The following is an 18,484-nucleotide window of genomic DNA, read 5'->3' as shown; positions in this document are numbered from 1 at the left end:
GAAGTAAAACAGGCAGCTTCCTTATATAGATAAACTTATACCTCAGACTTTTCTAAATATACAATTAGTTATTGCCATTTAACTTTGTCATGCAAAAAAAACCATTATAATTACCATATTACTATCTTACAAACACCTGTCTTAGTATATAATATAATTTACCATTTATGTGCGACTTACAAGTATAAACCAGTCTAAATGTATGATTTAAATATACACTACTAATTGTCTTTGCCTTACAAAAAAATAATCACCTTAATCCCAAACTTCTCCAGAGTACTTCTACCTCATTAAACTAGTTACCTTTTCATGTGACAGGCAGTGCAGTTTTTGACATCTCTATTTTATGATCAATCCAGCTGCAAAACTAACACTAAAAGCTTAAAAAACGAGATGGAGAGCAAGGTTATTGTACACAAAAAAAGAGAGGCACCATAATTAGATTTTTTGTGTGTGATTTGGTGAGCACCGTTTGTCCTTGAGGACATGACAGATGTCTGAAAATGCACCGCTGTGACAGTGGATTCATTTGGAAATTATGGGAATGCCTTGACCCAAAGTTTTTATAAAATCTCAAATGACCCTCCCGTCCACTCGACCCAGTCTGAAAAATCAAGAAATAAATGATGAACCTCTGCACCGAGACAGCGAAAGGACACATCCTCTTTCCAGACAATATACTGCACCCTCAGGGGCTTAGTCTATGACAAGAGAATTGAGGCGATTAGTAACTGATGTCAGCCCAGGGAATGGACTCGGGCTAGATCCACTGCACATGGCAGGCTCTTACAAGGCCAAGTGGTCTGAAGTGTGTGTGTGTTCTGTGTGTGTGTGTGCGCACGCTTGCAGTGAAGCGAGACTTTCAGTCCCCAAATTGAGGGTATACTGTACATAGACACACACACACACGCACACACACATTAGACAGTCCTGAGTGCTTCCATGCTGGCAGATGCTAAACTTCTACTTATTCCCAGATAATTTGGCGGTGTTGTGTGACACAGACACACACACACTCACTCTCACACACATATTGAGACACACAGAGCTGGATTTGACCCCCATCCTGCAGATGTGACACGTGGTTGAATAATGGACTCTGCTCCTTGCTGAGATAAATGCTTGATGGTCCACTTACAGCACCATTAAAATGGATGATGGTCGGCCATTTACACACACACACAAACACACACACACACACACACACACACACATAGATGAACAAACTCTTATGTAATGTATGTAAACTGGTACATGGACCAAGAACACTTCGGGAAACAATCTGCTATTAACAACCTGAGCCTTATTTTCGTGGTTCTGCCTCGTTCCTATTGGTTATTATAANTGTATGTAAACTGGTACATGGACCAAGAACACTTCGGGAAACAATCTGCTATTAACAACCTGAGCCTTATTTTCGTGGTTCTGCCTCGTTCCTATTGGTTATTATAACATTTTACTCTCGAATTTAATTGCTGAGAAGCCGGGATGCTCTGCTAGACACAGCTGTACAATGCAGACTATTAGAGCAGGCAACGCAAGCTGTCAGACTGTCAGACAGGTTGTAAACAAATCCACAGTTCAGCTACAGCCAAATTATTTGGAGGTAAAAATGAAGAAGCAAACATTTTACTGCTTTGTAAAACTGCTTGTGTTTCACAGTGGAGGAGCAGCTCTTGGAAATCTTTGGTAATAACTTTAACATTCTCCTGTCAAAATAAAGGGTCGAGATACTATAAACTATAGAGTAGGGGAGTTTTTTACAGGTTGTCTGAGCAGTCTGGGCAGTGATGTTGTTTGTCCCAGAGGACTCAGTATCTAACAAAAATGGAAGGAGCATCCCCGCCTCTTTCTGACTGTCAGTCTGTCTGTATGTCCTCTGATTTTCTTGACATCTGATCGACTTCACAGTTGGTGGGTGTATTGCTGAGGACCCAAGGAAGTGCAGTGTCAAGGGAGAGCACTTGAGATCTATATTTACAAGTAGTGCGTTACCACCGCCAGAAGTACACACTGTGTAGTGTATTGGAAGGGACCTGTATTAACTGTTATGTTGCGTTCACACCAGGCGCGAAGAAAACAATACATGTGAGTGAATTACATGTAAAGACATGATTAGATGCGAATGCCCATCAGGCAGCATGATGGACGTGAAAGCGGCGTGAATGAAGCGAGTAGTCTGATTTTGCATCATTAGCTTTTTCACGAGAGTTGAAAATCCTGAACTGAAGTGACCAATTTGTGTCGCGATAGCCAGTCAGCATTGTGATCCTCCAAGGACATATGATGCCGAGGACATACTGGTGGAAGTTCAGTCAAGTTTTAGAGATTTCATGCATGTATGACGGAATTATATGCACGTATGAAGCGAGTTAACACAAAACATTTTAGTGTTTAACTCGCTCAAGTAACACGAGGTGAACGACCTGTGAGTATCTGTCAGTGTAGTGTCTCCTACCTGCCTGTAAAACAGCAATCAAACCATAAACCTTCCTAAGTCCAGATCTGAGTGGAATACTGTGGAAATCAGCTGTGAAGCCTGGCGGCTGGTGCCATTCTGCAGCGAGCGAAACATCCTGGCGCAGACTATTTACTGGAGTTCGGCAGCCTGTCGCTTACGCAGCATTTGAAGATAGTTACATGCACGGGCGTTCTTGGCTTTCAATGTCCGATAGTCTACCACTAACTTTTTTGTCTCATCTCGTCTCGTCTCATCAATGAAAATGAAACATAGATTTGGTCATAGTTTTTATTATCAAGATCTGTTTTAGCTTGTTTCTCATTTTCTTAGTGGGAAAAAAGGTAGATGGCAAAAAAATGTTGTCATAGTTTTCGTCAACAAAATGAACACTGATTATGCACAGGGCATTTAACAGCGGACTGCCTCAGTAACTAACCTAACATGGAGCATATGATGGACTTTATCTCTCCCTCACTGCTGGATACTGTCCCATCGCTGGACTTACTTGTGTTCGGCGTGTTGTGTTGAGTGTGTTGTCACTGTCATGACTAGCTCGCTTTATACCAATCAGATTCCTCCCGACGTTATTCCTGCCTGCTCGTCCTGTTTGACTCGGCTAAGCGTCATGATACTAAAGCTGGATGCTATCAAAATGCCATTTCTTCTGACTTTAAAGTTTTCACCTACAGAGTTACTAACCTGAGTTTTAATGATATTTAAATAGATAAGAAATCTTCCCGCTACACACAAATTTGTTTTGACGTTTATGTCTAAAGTGATAATTGTTTTCCCTGAACATGTGTCCATATGCACGTAGCATGAAGACATCCATATTGTCACAAAACGCTAATTAACTCGATTATTAATAGAGAAGAAAACATGTCACCCTTATTTTTTTTCCATTTAAACACTTATCTATCTATCAGCCAACTCCAGTTTTACTATTACACAGTTCCACAAGAACACTGACCGCCATAGATATACTGCCATCCATTGAGCACCTGGGTGTGCCACGCTGAAGAGTACATACAAAATATTTGCAGATGGAGGAGGAGGCAGGTTTCCCCTCATTTTGCCGTCCTGCCACCCCTCAGCTAGCTGATCTTCAGTGTGTGTGTATGTTAACATACACACATTTGTATTCCACCCATCATGTCTATTGAATTGGCTGTGATGAAGTGCTAATAAGGCGCATGCAGATGCAACATGTGTCAGTAAATGGCCTTATGTTCATGTTAGTGTACTTATGTGACTGTATACATATGGCAGCCTGCGGGTGTATGTCAGTGTGTCGATGACAGATTGTCAGCCTGCGTGCATGTGTATGTGAGAGGGGAAGTGTGTTTTCATGCAGCAGGTGAGGTATTTTTCATCTAACGCAGCCTGTAGAGAAAAGGAAAGGCATTCCTTCATGGCACTCTATTCATATATATGTCTGATAAACTATAGCCATCATATTATTGGTGAAATATGTGACAGGGTGTTGGCTAATACAACCAGCACAGACCCATGATAAGTTACACATCACATCCGCGTTGAAATGTTTGTTGTGTGTGTGTGTGTGTGTGTGTGTGTGTAGTATTTTTTCAGCTGATAGTATTTTTATTAACCAGTGATAAACTGTAGCCGTCATATCAGTGTGAAAATGGCGGTGTGTGTTTGCAGCAGAAACCATTCATACAAAGCCAAGATAAGCCCCGGCCATCATATCAGAGTACAAGAGTGTGTGTGTGTGAGCAGGTGTGTGTTTATGTGAAGTCGACACCATCCCTACAGAGACAGAACAACACTGCAGTCGTCATATAAATATGGTGGTTAGCATCATTTGTTTTTTATCTTTCTGAACCTGTTCACATAAACCCATGACAAACAGCCTTGTACAAGAATGTATACTGGTTGCTATGGTGACGTGATGTTAAATATTCCCAACTTGGCCACTGGTGCACACAGAGCTAATTATCCAAATGCACTTTACTTTCTGAATGGATCAAATTCTGATAGTGAAACAAGTCGTTTTAGGGGAGGTTGTGACGGCAAAAAAATGAATCAACTGGTTTAGAGAACCTTGTGATAGTCCAGCAACCTGTCTTAAGGTGTACCCCGCCTCTCACCCAGTGTCAGCACAGATAGGGCCCTGCAACCCCAAGCAGGATAAGCTGTTACGGAAAATGAATGAATGATTTAGAGACGTCTCTTTTACAGTTTAAAGGCCATTGCACACCAAGTCTGTATTTTTCCGTCCAAAATGTTTGCACATTTATTATAAATATGACATCACGTTTGCACACTGAATCCAAAACAACATTTTCGGAACAGGTTGTGTTTTTTCTCGTCTGTCCAAAGCCTTAGAGAGCAAAGAAGCAGTGACGAAAATGTTGCGTAACCTGAACACATACATTAGCAACAAGAAATAGGAACAGGTTGCTCAGTATCACTTCATAACTCAGATGGCACTTCATCAGGTCAGATAGTAATATTCAGGAGAGTGATGACGAGGAGGAGGACGTGGTCCGCACACAGGCAGAGTGAGTGACAGTGTGGAGACAGAGAGGGAGGACAGCTCAGCTCCTTCAGCCGCTCTGCCAAATGCGAGGCAAGGAGTGAGAGCGGCGACAGTCAGGGAGGTAACTCCAGTGGAGAGATGCAAGGGAGCAAAGGTGTCCCCAAGTGTTTCCATTGTGTCTTGTATTGTGAATTTTTGCAATGAATAGAACAATAAAATGACTCAGCGTGCAAAATTTCTCTGCGTAACAATTGGAAAACTCATTTGAAAAATATGGACTTGGTGTGCAAAGGCTTTAAGTCTACAAGATTGAGTCTTTTTGGGCTCCATGGCGTCACATGACCAACCTGGAAGTTGTAATTCCACAGTTCTGCCACTAGGTCAAATTGGCATCAAAGCCCACCCCTGCTCCTGTTGTTGTAAAAACACAAAGCTCCAAATTACATTTATTTAAAGTGAACAGATTTGATTTTTGATTGGTTACCGTGCTACAGTTTTCCTACTTTTCCAGGTCTCAGTTCAAGTTTTTGAACTTTACCTTCTGCCTGGCTCTCTTGTGCTCTTGATAATGGAGTCACCACTTCTCATGTAAAACAAATGGAAGCCACTAACTCTGCCCTGCTTGATGCTGTTTGTGTTTCCACCCTGAGGGATCAATGTTAAGTTTAGACCAATTGGGTGTCAGTTAGACAATATGATGCCATTAAACAACCAGAAAGACATGTGGAGTCATGTTGAGTGTATTGTTTGGATTTTTTCAGCAACACTCAAGCGCAGCGTGAGGTCGACACTGAAAATGAAGCGGTTCAAATGGCCTTTTCGAGGAGCTTTTAAGATGACTGAAGGGTTTTTAGTGCATGTATGCGTGTGATGTTTTACAAAACACTGTAACAGTCAGTATCTTAGTGCAGAAGATTTCCAGGCTCTACCTGCTACATGAAAAACTAAGGAGCAAATTTTTGCTAAAAATTTCTAGACTTCTGCATCAGCACCAACTGTCATAGGTACTGCAGATGGGCAGGTGGTCAAGGTTTTTTAAAACCCAACCCAACCAGACCCGTTATAACAGCCAACCTGCCCTGCCTGACCCGTAAACATGTGCATTAAAGGGATAGTGCACCCAAAAATGAAAATTCAGCCATTATCTACTCACCCATATGCCGATGGAGGCCCTGGTGAAGTTTAAGAGTGCTCACATCCCTTGCGGAGATCGGCAGGGGGAGCGTCTAGCACACCTAATGGCAGACGGCGCCCCAGACTAACGTCCAAGAACACAAAATTGAATCCACAAAGTATCTCCATACTGTTCATCTGTAGTGATCCAAGTGTGCTGCAGCCGCGACATAAAATCAATCAATGACCCGATACTGATCTGTAAACCCAGAAACAGGACCTCAAAGTTTCTGCTTATGAGCTTCTTCTTGTGTGTCATTTCCAGTAATTATCACAATATAAAATGTGTGTTTTCTCTTTTCAAAAGTATAAACCATGAAAAAACGGTGAACATTCACCCATCTTTTACATAGCTGCATCTTAAGCCCAGTTCAGACCAATAATATGGAACGAAACAAAACCATTTTAGAACGTTGCAGAACGGCACATTGCAGGTAGTTGCCTGGTTCAACAACACATTCTCACTCCGACCTCGTCACATATCGACGTTTAGTCATGGACTTTCCAGATCCAGATACAATGTGAAAGGTACTCTGAGTGCGTTTGTTGTTAATCTGGGACGCCGTGTCAAGTTCTCCCTGTTACATGCATTGTCTTCTTTCAAGATACACTTCCGTTTTCACAGGAAATTTACCATTTATATACAGTCTCTTTCAAAATAAAAGCACTGCGTCGGTAAAACACAGCAAATTGGCTTTTTTTTTTTTGCCTTCAATAACCAGCGCACATGGTTAGGTTTAGGAAAAAAGAGCAGGGTTTGGCTTTATAATCTTGCGGGACATGAACATCACTCTCCTGGTTGAAGGTCAGTGTTTGTTGGACCCATCCACCACCCCTCCCACCTGCCCTACTCGGACTTTCGTCGCCTTAACTTTAGTTCATGTCCCACCATGTTTCCTCCTGACGCCTCTGAGCACCATTTAACTATAACGGCGCCTGGCCGTGTATCATGCCGATGTTTAAGGATGGCTTTTTTGTCGGTTTCTGATGCCACAAGTCATTGTAGCGCAGGATTTCTATGACTTCGGAGTGAGACCAGGTTGGTTTCAACTCATCTTGTCGCGAATCTTTGACAGAGACAGAGCCACGCTTGCTTGCTGTTAGGACACAGTGTTAGGCCTATATATTTGGTGAAGAAAATAATTTCACCAGACATCATGACCAGAGAGATTTAAATATGTCAGACTTCAGATTTTCCTGGTCAAAAGCTGAATAAAAAAACCCTGAGCACAGCAGGGCTGATGCTGCTTGTTGTGTGAAACAGACAGAGTGACGGGAGGAGAAGGTGGATGGAGGATTATTGCACCATCTCTCTGTAAGTTATAATAACTGACTCCGAACAGAACACTGCTTTGCACTTTATGACCAGCCTGACCGAACCCGCAATATTTTCTAACAAGCTTACCCAAACCGCCCGAGCCCTCAGCCCGTGGCTCGACCCGCACACCACTAATAGGTCCAGTATAGCAGAGGGGTTCACTGTTGGTTAGGCCGCCAGTTCGTTGGGATCAGTTTCTGATTAAAAAGCCACTTTTTTGTGTCTCAGTCTTCAGACTTTACTCCAAGTGCTCCTAAATGGAAAGTGCACAGACACTGAGTCACTGCCCCTCTTCATCCACTAGACTCTAATTTCTGTTTGTCAGCTTCCTGTAACTGATCCCAACCCATTTTCTGATCTGTATCACCATGTTGTGCTGTTTCAGAGCTGCTGCACTATAAAACACATTCCTTATAACAGTCCTGAAGAGATCCACAGCCCTCACTGACCAGCGATCAACCCGTGAATCATAATTGTCCCAAAAATGTCCACAGACACATAAACACACAAACATCAAATCACATAAGTACAAACATATTATCATCATTATCGTGTGATGAATACATCACCGCTCACTCACACATACCTTCTCCTCTCTATCTCTTCTCTCACACACACACACACACTCACGCACACTCACACAGCGCCGTGCACAACCTGGTGGAGTGTTTTTTCAATGCCATATTAATATTTATGACCAGTTTTAACGGCTGTGGCTTTTACAGCCGGGCTCTCAGCGCTCTGCACTTTATTAATATCATAAGGACAATGTCAGCAGAGCCCTTAAAGAGGGTTATGGGTATGACGGAGAATGTGTGTGTGTGTGTGTGTGTGTGTGTGTGTGTGTGTGTGTGTTAGTGTGCACATATGTGTGTGTGTGTGCGTGTGTGCATAGGTAGGTTTTTGAAAAAAGTTTGGTGTGAACGGTGGGTGTGTGTGTGTGTGCACAGGTGTGTTAAGTAGTGTTTAGTGTGGAGACGTGTGTATGTATAAAGGCTATTGAAATAAAAGAGCAGTGTGTGTGTGAGCAGAATACGCTTGTGTCAGCCGTCTCTCTCCTTCTCTCAATTTTAAATTCTCTGATAGATAGATAGATAGATAGATAGATAGATAGATAGATAGATAGATGCAGTCTGTAGTAGTGTGTGTGTGAGGTCTGCTCTTCTATAAATAGGAACGGAAATATTGATCCTTCTCAGGCCTGCTTGACTTTCCCCTCATATTGAAACTCAGTCTGGTGCAGTGTGTGTGTGTGTGTGTGTGTGTGTTGTCGTGTGCCTTAGATACTATGAGATCCCAATCTCTCACCAGACGAAGGGTGCATGCCAGGGGGAAAAGTTGCCAACAAGCCATTACAGAGCTGCCGCAGGGAGTCCAGTGTCACAGCCAGATACACACACACACACACACACACACATATGGATGAATGAGATATTGGTCAAGTTGAATGCAGGGGTATAGATCTGTGGCTGAGCTATCAAGTAAAGGGCAGAAGGGAAGGACAAAAGATTTTTTTGGTGTAAACACTTGAGCGAAACTTTCTTGACTTAGTTTGGTTGTGTTTTATTTTCTTATTTTGATTTATCTTCTCTTTAATTTCATTATTTTTTTCTACTTTGCAGTTTGTGTAATTCCAGAGAACAATTTAAGAAATACATTCTACAATATACTACTACTACTACTGATAATAATAACTACAATAATATTATTTTTTGTGCTGCTTTTTGTGTGAATTAGCCCTGTAAACCAGGGTAAAACTATCTTTATGAAACAACACACACTCTTCATCTAAAGAATCATGTCTGCTTCCATTTGTTCCTCTAACAAACTTCTGTCTTCTATCTTTTGCTCTTCTCTGTCATTTCTCATCTCATATCTGTCCACTGACCAGCCTGTTGGTGATGGAGGCTTCAGATGTGCACTCTTTTGTTTTGGTATTTTTATTCATTTTTGCTTTATTTTTTTCCCCCCACTAGACTACAATATATTAATTATTAAACTCAAACACTAATATAAAAAGTTTAGTTTGAGGTGATGAGAACATAGACAGTGATATATCCATGTATTCCCAGTGCTCCATGCTATCAAATTATCGTACACTGTGTTGAGTAACAGCTGAAGGCAGTAACATTTAATATTTGTATATTTTTATATTTATTATTTATTTAAATGATGTAGTTTCGTGCTGAAGACACAAAGTGTTGTACACTGTAAAATCTGATGAAGTGATCTTACTTAAAAATATCTTGGAAACTGGTTACTTTGAAAAAGCTAAGTAGACAGACTATTAGTCTTACAATGTGTTTTCTTTATCAGAAAATTTTACCTTTACCATATTATTTTAGTAAAATCAACTTGTCAGATTTTGAAGTGTTTATGGACATACTTTTGTGTACTATGGTGCAGGGGTGGACGATATATCGAATATACTCAAAGTATTGCAGCTTGTTCCACGTGGGATGTATAGAATTAGTGTATCCTCAACATTGAGTATAAATTGCCACATAGTTCTAGTTTTTTTTAAGCCACTAACTTCAGCGTTTCCGTTCTCTTGCTCTCTCCAGTGGCTCGCTTCGTCTCACAGACACACACAAATAAAGCAAGACTCACACTCCTCCACCCATCCAATTCACTTTGTCCTGAGCAGTAATGTGTGAGCAGGCGCAGCGTGTGTCTTATCCGCGGGGCTCCTGACCACTACTATTCAGTCCCAGTTTGCAACCATGGAGCACCTCTTCGACTACCAACTATTATTAATGAATAAATTGGAGAGCTGTTAGTTTGTTTCCAGCACACAGTGAATACATCCTATGTTTAATGTCACTGTGGTAACAGTTTAACAATAGTGTAAGCAGATGGAGCAAGTGTATTTTGTATCTGCAGGGCTCCAGACCGCGACTATTTAGTAACATTTTGCGACCATGGAGCACCTCTGCGACCAGCAAATATCATTTATAAATGAACTGGAGAGCTGTTAGTTTGTTACCAGTGTACAGTGAATAAATCCTCACGTTTAATGTCACTGCAGTAACAGTTTAATGATAGTGTAAGCAGACGTGTGTTTCGTATCTGCAGGGCTCCTGACCGCAACCACTTAGTAACATTTAGCGACCATGGAGCACCACTGCAACCAACAAATACTATTAATATATGAACTGGTGAACTGTTCGTTTGTTTCCAGCTTATAGTGAGTAAATATTTATGCTGAAAGGTGCTGCAGTAACGCATAACTTCCTGCTAACTGCTGACATCAAACTGTTGACTGGAAGCTTCAAGTTCACAGAAACAACACTTTTGGCCCGAGATGACTCAGGTGCATCAATTTAAAAGCACCAGTGGTTCTGCTGGGATTTATGTAGTTATAACAACATTTATTCATTCATATTATAACAGCATTTTATTTAACTTTATTATAACAATACTTTCTTCAACTTTATCATGGCACTAGCTACTTTATTTAACTTTATCTTAACTGTAGTTCATTTAATATTTTTGCATTTGAGTAGTTAAGAGGAGATTTCAAAATAGTCTAAAAATACTGCAATATTATTTTTAAGCCATATCGCCCAGCCCTGCTATGGTCAATATATATATATATATATATATATATATTTATTTTATTTATTCATTTATTTTTTTGAACTGCAATAGATTACTTTCCACCACCTCAAACTCAAAATGGTTCGTGATGGCAAACTGGATGAATACTTTTTTTTTTTTTTACCTGACTTTTCATTTTTGCTAATTTTGAAGTTTGCAGATTTTCAGTGTATGTTTAAAACCACTGATACTGTTTTATTGCCGTCATGTTATTGCCCTCATTTGAATAATACCAATCATACTATTAACTGCTGTTACTCAGTATAGTGTTTGATAAAGCATTAGCTTGGAGCATAAGAGTGAATGATGGATGCTTATGATGTCTATGTTTTCATCAAAGTTAACGAACAGGCCAATCTCCAGTGGAAAAAAGTGCAATTTTTTGGGTGAGTGAAACGATCATTTCACAAGCCATAGAGCACCTTATTACCTCTAATTTATTTGATTGACTGCTGACCATGTCACAGCTGATTTACAGAGGAGGATTTCAGCCAAGTCTTGCCTGTAAAATCTTCTCTAGATGGTGTGATGAGCCTCCAAACGGATTCTTCTTGTAACAATAGTAGACTAAAATAGACAAACATATTGACCTGACTGGCAGCATAGAAAATTTCAGCACATGGCCACACAACGAGATAGACACACTGTCAAACTGTCAGACTGACAGGCAACCACTCAGCGTCTGTAAAAGCTTTATGAGACAAATCCAGAGAGACAAAGTTGATAGACAGCAGAATATTTCACAGGTTTTCTTATGAGGACACATAAACAGACAAATAGACACAGATGTACAGGTTGAGCAGGTGGATCAGAAGAGCAACTAAAACACATGAAGATAAAACATGTAGCCTGTTAGTTTAAAATGTTTACGAGTCAGAGACAGTTTTTCATTCAAACCATGAACTAATCCAATGTGTTTGTCCTTCTTCTGGGTTTTGCTCTGTTGTCATCATCGGCCTCACCTCACCATGCTTCAGAAGACATGCTTATTCCTACTCTTATTACCTGTAAGTAGAGATTTCACATCAGGAATAACTCCTTTTCTCAACCCATTATTTGTTCCGTATGACAAGCTTCTGATTTCTGTTAACATTTTTTCTTGTTTTCCTGCATCCTGTTTGACTTGTGTCATATTTAATCCTATAATGAATTTGAGGACATACACCGTTGCCTCTCCAAAATATTCAAAACCCTAAAGACACGCTGACAACATGCTGACAGAAAAACTTCCTCTGGCCATAATAGAATTCACATTTCACCTGTTTGTTTACGTTGCCAGCCAACTAGATATTTGCAGTGCATGATAAAAGGTCTGCAGGACTACCTGCCAAAGACAAACTTTGACATGATGCCTGGTAGACAAACTCAGCAGCCTGCAGGCACAATAAGCCATTTGGCAGGTGGCAATAAATAATAATTCTGAGAGAATATAAATTCATTTCAGTGGTACAGCATAGCCCACACTGTTGTGCTGTAAAACTAGAAGCATCAACACTTTCAGCAGCTTGCATTGGATAAACTGATCTGGCGGCCATCGCCATTGTTCTACCAAATATGGTACCCATAACTGTTTTCAAATCAGTGCTAGCTTACATACATTTAATTAAGTCCAAATCACATCCAATCACCAGAATAAATTGGCATTGTACATTTCCACAAACCACAGATATATTGCATTTGTATGTTATTATGTCATGATTCTACAGAAACTTTATGTTTCTTTATGTTGCAACAGTGCTGTTGTTAACATGTTGTTAGGTTTTGCCGCAAAAAACACTTAGTTATGGTTAGAAAAATGTAATGTTTGGCATAAATATGCAGTTTTAATGCCACAATCCTTCCTGCAAATGCAGCAATGATCACGTTATTCAGTCAGAGGTGTAACAAGTGGTGTGTTTCACGAGTTTCTTATTACAATAGCTCTATGAAAGAGGATTGGTGTATGGTTATCTTATTATTACCATTGGAAAACACAGATTCCCATCGAAAGTTGTGCTCGTAATTCATACAAGGAATCATAGGGGCTGATTCTCTATAGCAACTTTTAAAAACGTCCCATTGAAGTTTAGCAAATATGCAGGGAGCAAGTGGTTAGCCAAGAAAATGTACTGAATCCTGTGTCCTAAAAGTCACATCTTAGACCTTGCAAATATCATCACCAAGTTACACACACCCACTATTAGTGACAGATCATTTCTGTTGGAGGAGTTGCTGGATAAATTCTCTCAAGGACAATTTAGCAGTAGTTTTTAGTAAAGGACTGTGTTTCTGAAACTTTCCATGCAGATTTTTGAAACTCTAGATGTGACAGAGACACGTCACATTATCAGACACGCACCGTGTAGCAAAGCACTCCTCTAATTGATGAGTGCACGGAGTATATTGGCTGGCTGAAGGTTCTCTGGACAGGGACATGTGATTTAACTCCAGCATTAGTTTGGTGGTGAAGGCGAATTTTCAGTCTGACTTCATCTGCATTGTTTGCACGGTCCGTCCGTAAAGTGTCTCACCCTAAAAGGTCAATGTAATTCACTGTTATCTTCTCCACCAAGTGGCCATTTCCTGCTTATTAACCAATTCTAATGAAGAGCTATTATAGCTGTCTCTTCATACATGCACAAGCACGTACAGGCTCACACACTTACAAATACACACCCCAGCAAAGCTGCACAAACACAGACATACTGTTGCCCCGAGCTCACCTACAAATCCCTGCAGAGCATTTCTGAAAATCCCTGCTTCTCCAGCTGTCTTCAAAGCATCTGAAAATTTACTCCAAATCTGCAGCAGAGTCCTAACTGAGCGGAACAGTCATCACATGCCACCACTTCTTCTTAAAACAGCCACCCTGAGGCTGTTTGACCCAACCAGAAATTACTTCTTTACACCCAGAAACTGACACAATTAGAAAGGTGGCAGCCGTCACTGCGGGTTTGCTGCTTTTCCACTCTCTCCGCAGTGTTTAATTTGTTTCGGCAGAAAAAAATGAAGACACACTGCTTATTGACTTTCAATGCGCCTACTTTGAACACACATACACACCAACACATAAAAAAAGATATATTCAGAATCATAAACACTAACACACATACCTCAAGTACCAAACGTACAACACACACACACAGGCAAAGCTGCTGGTAGCTGGTGCTGTTGGGAGGCATATTTCTTCACTGTTTCTGCGTAGATTCCAAAAAATAATGTGTTTATATTCAAAAACTGAATATTGGCTGTTATATCAATATTAGATATTTTCATTTTTCTAATTTTAGCTAATCATTTTGTGTTCAAATATCGATGTTGGTACCAGCGTCAAAAGTCTAGCAATGTTTGGACTCTGGTTCCTTAAAAAACAAAATCATAGAAAATAGAAAACAAGGTTACAAAGTGCAATACAGCAGTGTTAATGAACAAAGCCCTTTTTACACAGAAGTCACTACAAAGTCCCCTCATTAAGCCACATTTGCTTTTTTACACAGAGCCAAACACCATGATCGCCAGTGTATGATTTTAGATAGCAGACCAGCCTTACCATGATAAAAAGGGCATGACTGGCCTGACATTTGCCACCATATCATCAGCCTGTTGTGTGAGATATAACACACGTGTCAGCAGCACTTTCTAAAGAATAAGAGGCATAATATGGCAATAACAATCATTTACTGTCCCCAGTATATAGCCATCGATCACGCCCTCATTGTGTCCCGATTTTGTGAAAGCTGCCGTTGTTCTTCTTCGAGTTAGCTGCTAACGGCTTCTAGCTGTGTTTTGAATCTCCCGGCAGTAGGCTGCACACATAACATGTCGTCAAAACATCACACCCATCCAGTTCATGGTCCCATCCTACCAGTCGTCCCTTTTAAGCCCAGTTCAGACCAAAGATTCACAACAACTCGGAACAGTTTTATAATGTTGCAAAGAAAAGTTGCAGTGGTGTGAACTGGCCGGTCTGAGCTCAACTCAAGCCGGCTGATGGTGTCACCTGCACCTGGTTTTAGAATGTAAAACACATCTCCTGTTTCTACATCCAGTCAGCTTTTAGTGAAGTCCGCTGGTCAAGTCAGTATGACCACAGGCGGCGTGTTCACTCGCTGCTGCAGGTGCTCCGTCCCCACCAAGTTCTCTGCTTCCCTCAGATGGCGGGTCGCTGCTGCAGCTCGCTTTATGTGTGTATACTTAGTTGGTGCTGGTTATTTATATTACGTATCTCATTATCGCTGTACTCATTCATATTTTCAGAAGCTACAAATTATATTCAGCCACAGAATAACTCTGAAAAGCTGGAAATCAGAACAGAAGCACAGAGTTGTTGCATAGAGATGATACACCATCTTATCTAGTTGCATTGCTGTGAAACAGCAGATTTTTAGAATGCAAGTAGTCCCTGTTTCAACTTATCTCGTTGCGAATCTTTGGTCTGAATTGAGTTTTACACAGATGTTGATTGGTGCTGTTACTACCTCTGCTGCCAGCATTGAGGCGAGACAATTCTGTCTTCCCCCGTTCCATGATAGTACAATTTATAACGACAAGCAGTGCGACAGAGGGGAAGGTACAAAGCAGAGACACAAATACGTGTTTCATATTATAAAAACAAATGTGTCCTAAATCATTAATTAAAATTAAAAAGGAAAATAAAAATCAATGAGTTCTGTTTTTTTCTTAAGATCTGAAAGAAAAACAAAGCACACACACAGAGTCAGAAATTATAACACAAAATAGCAGCTGCACACACACACACGTGTACAGACGCACACACACACACACACACACACACACACACACACACACACATATGTACATACACACAGCCCAAGGATGTTTACTGTCAGATGAGAGAGGGATTTAAAGTTGTGCACGACTCCTGCAGTGTGTGTGTGTGTGTATGTATCTATACTCTCTCTCTCTCTTCACCCCTCTGTATCCCTCAATCTCTCCCTCCCTCGCTGGGTCGGCCTCTAAATCCTGTGATACGCAGATGAAAGTTTGTTTGGGCTTCGCCTGCAGCCTCCTCTGGAGCAAACGCTGTCATCCTGAAGTGACTGACTGCCTGTCTGACTGCAGCGCTGGCTGGGGATGGCTCGGGGATATTTGCACTATCTAGCTGCCATTTGACTGGCTGAGGCCGTTCCAGCCATATACGGGAGGTCTGTCACTCCCTCGACTAGTGAGACAAATGTCGCTCCCCTTGTTTGATTGGACGCCTTGAGGTTGCCCCGTTAAGTCGCCGGACTTCTGCTAAAATAAATGCAGTGCCCTCTGTGCAACCACTTTTTAAGATGACAATACTGGTAATACTGATAATGACGGTCGCAGCTTACAGCAATTTAGTAGAATATAGTCTCTGGCTTTTGTCTGATATCTAGTGTCTGTAAAATATGTTAGTTTAGTTTGTACACATTAGCTCAGAGTGCTTAAGGGGCTTGTTTGCTATATTGAGTAAATGTTGATGTCACCCTGATGATTCACATTAAACGGCCAAATCCGGTTTGACTGACACAATTTTGAGTCATCCATAGTGTCGACAGCATTTAAATAACTGATGGCACAAATGTCTTCTATGACTCTTTAACAGGTTGCATTCTTGGGCTCTTGAGAAATATTATTATAACCATGTTAAATAAATCAAACAGCTTTTCTTTGTTTCCTTTGTTAAAGATACACTGCGCAGTTTTCACTTATTTTCCTGCAGACACTCTTCCCTCTGCTTGTGTACTTTTTCTTATTTTTTGTCTTCAGGACGTTCATTATGCGTGTACCCCAACAGTGCTCAAGTAAGGTAGCGACCAGGTGCCAGACCATGCAGCACTCATCCAAGAGATAAAGCACCAAAACATAGCGAGGCAAAACACCAAACGAGAGTGAATCTGGGGTTGGTTTTTACTTTCACTTTCACTGGCAAGCAAGAACTGACAATACTGCATAGTATACCCTTCAATTGCAATCCACCGCTCAAGAATTTGTAAACAATAAAGTTTGTGTATACGAGAAAACCGCTGTGATTCCACTGAATAGTCACATACTGAAACTTACCCTCCAAATAAGCTGTAAATATTTATAAAGAATCCCAGAGAACAGACGCCTGCAGCACAAGACACATGCAAACTGCATTTTAAACTTATTTAAATGAATTATCAAGGCCGTGGAGTGGGAGGTCTAAACATTATTTTGAGTTGAGATTTGGTTTTTAAAGGCATATGGAGGTGGGAAAGTAAGTCAGCTCACACCGGGCAGTTGGTGAACCAGAGTCACCCAGAGAATTGGAGATTGGTGATTTTGCACCAGACTAGCGTACTTGTTGTTATTGTCTAAATTTTGCTGGCTGTATTGAGAAGTTTTAATAGTTTAATCTCACAATAGTGACAAACTGAGGCTCAGGGTGAACACTATGGTTACCTGGCTGCCCATGAAGGCAGGTCACAGGGAAGCGTGGATGCTGCTCTGCAGGGCATGTGATTTAAGTGCGTTAACTGTGGTGACTGCGACAAGGGCCGTTGATGAGGGAGGGGTGGGAGCTCTTGTGGTCTGGCAGAATGATATGTTTAATTAAATGTGGTTGTCAGGCGTTACAACATGATTATAATGGAGAACTGATGCAATGGGCCAAATTCAAAAACAAAAATGTCACATTAGAAAAAGAAATACAAAAGAAATCTTTTATCTAGTCAGAGGTCAGAAGGGCAGGTGCTTGAACATCACCTGGGGTCTACCTGTGCACATGCCTGCCGACTAACATGTGATTATCATGCCATAACCCTGTAAATAAAAGAAATCAGTAAAAGAAAAAATGGCTTATACTCACAGGCTTAAATATTGGAGCGGATATTACAGGATGACCTTCATCAAATACTGTCGAGTTAAACGAGTTAAACAGTAAACAGTATTTGGGTGATCAATAGCACACAATGAAAACAAATTGAAGTACTGTTTGACAAAGAGGTAACTTAATGGGAAACTTTACTTAAAGCACAAAAATCCACAAAACTGCATCTTCTAGATTTTAGAAACACTCAACGATGAACCCCACTAATGAATTTCACTAATTGGATATCCAGCTTTTGGGAAATGAACCCTTCAAGTACTCATGACACCTAATATATCAAATGAGCAACAATTAAAAGCTTCTTCTTTTTCATTTTTTTTTTTTTGCTCAAGAGTTCACCAAAAGTACCGCTGCTTCGCCTCATTCCATCCGTCTCATGTTGTGTCTCAGTAATAACGACTCCTCTCCAACCCATCAGAGGAAGCTCTCACCACCCCCCCCCCCCCCAAAAAAAAAACAACGTATCCACCACGCATCCCTCATTATCGACACATCAAACGGCCTGCAATTAACGTCGCCGGGGGCACAAAGTAGTCCATGATTCTCACCGCGGTCGGCACCCGGCGGGGTAACCTTAGTGCTTAATGAACTGCCGCCGTGACATTCATT

The 18,484-nt window shown here is 40.9% G+C and overlaps 1 protein-coding gene across 1 annotated transcript in view; it reads left to right on the top strand.

Moving 5' to 3' along the window:
- ptprt (protein tyrosine phosphatase receptor type T) overlaps positions 1-18,484 on the top strand; it is a 531,138-nt gene that overhangs the window by 367,052 nt on the left and 145,602 nt on the right. Inside the window, exon 19 of the mRNA XM_050039413.1 lies at positions 12,033-12,062. Coding sequence (XP_049895370.1) covers positions 12,033-12,062 — 30 coding nt within the window. The remainder of the gene's footprint in view (positions 1-12,032; positions 12,063-18,484) is intronic.

This window comes from Epinephelus moara, chromosome 24, assembly GCF_006386435.1.
Source record: "Epinephelus moara isolate mb chromosome 24, YSFRI_EMoa_1.0, whole genome shotgun sequence".
Taxonomy (NCBI): domain Eukaryota; kingdom Metazoa; phylum Chordata; class Actinopteri; order Perciformes; family Serranidae; genus Epinephelus; species Epinephelus moara.
This window is presented reverse-complemented; position numbering and strand designations above follow the sequence as displayed.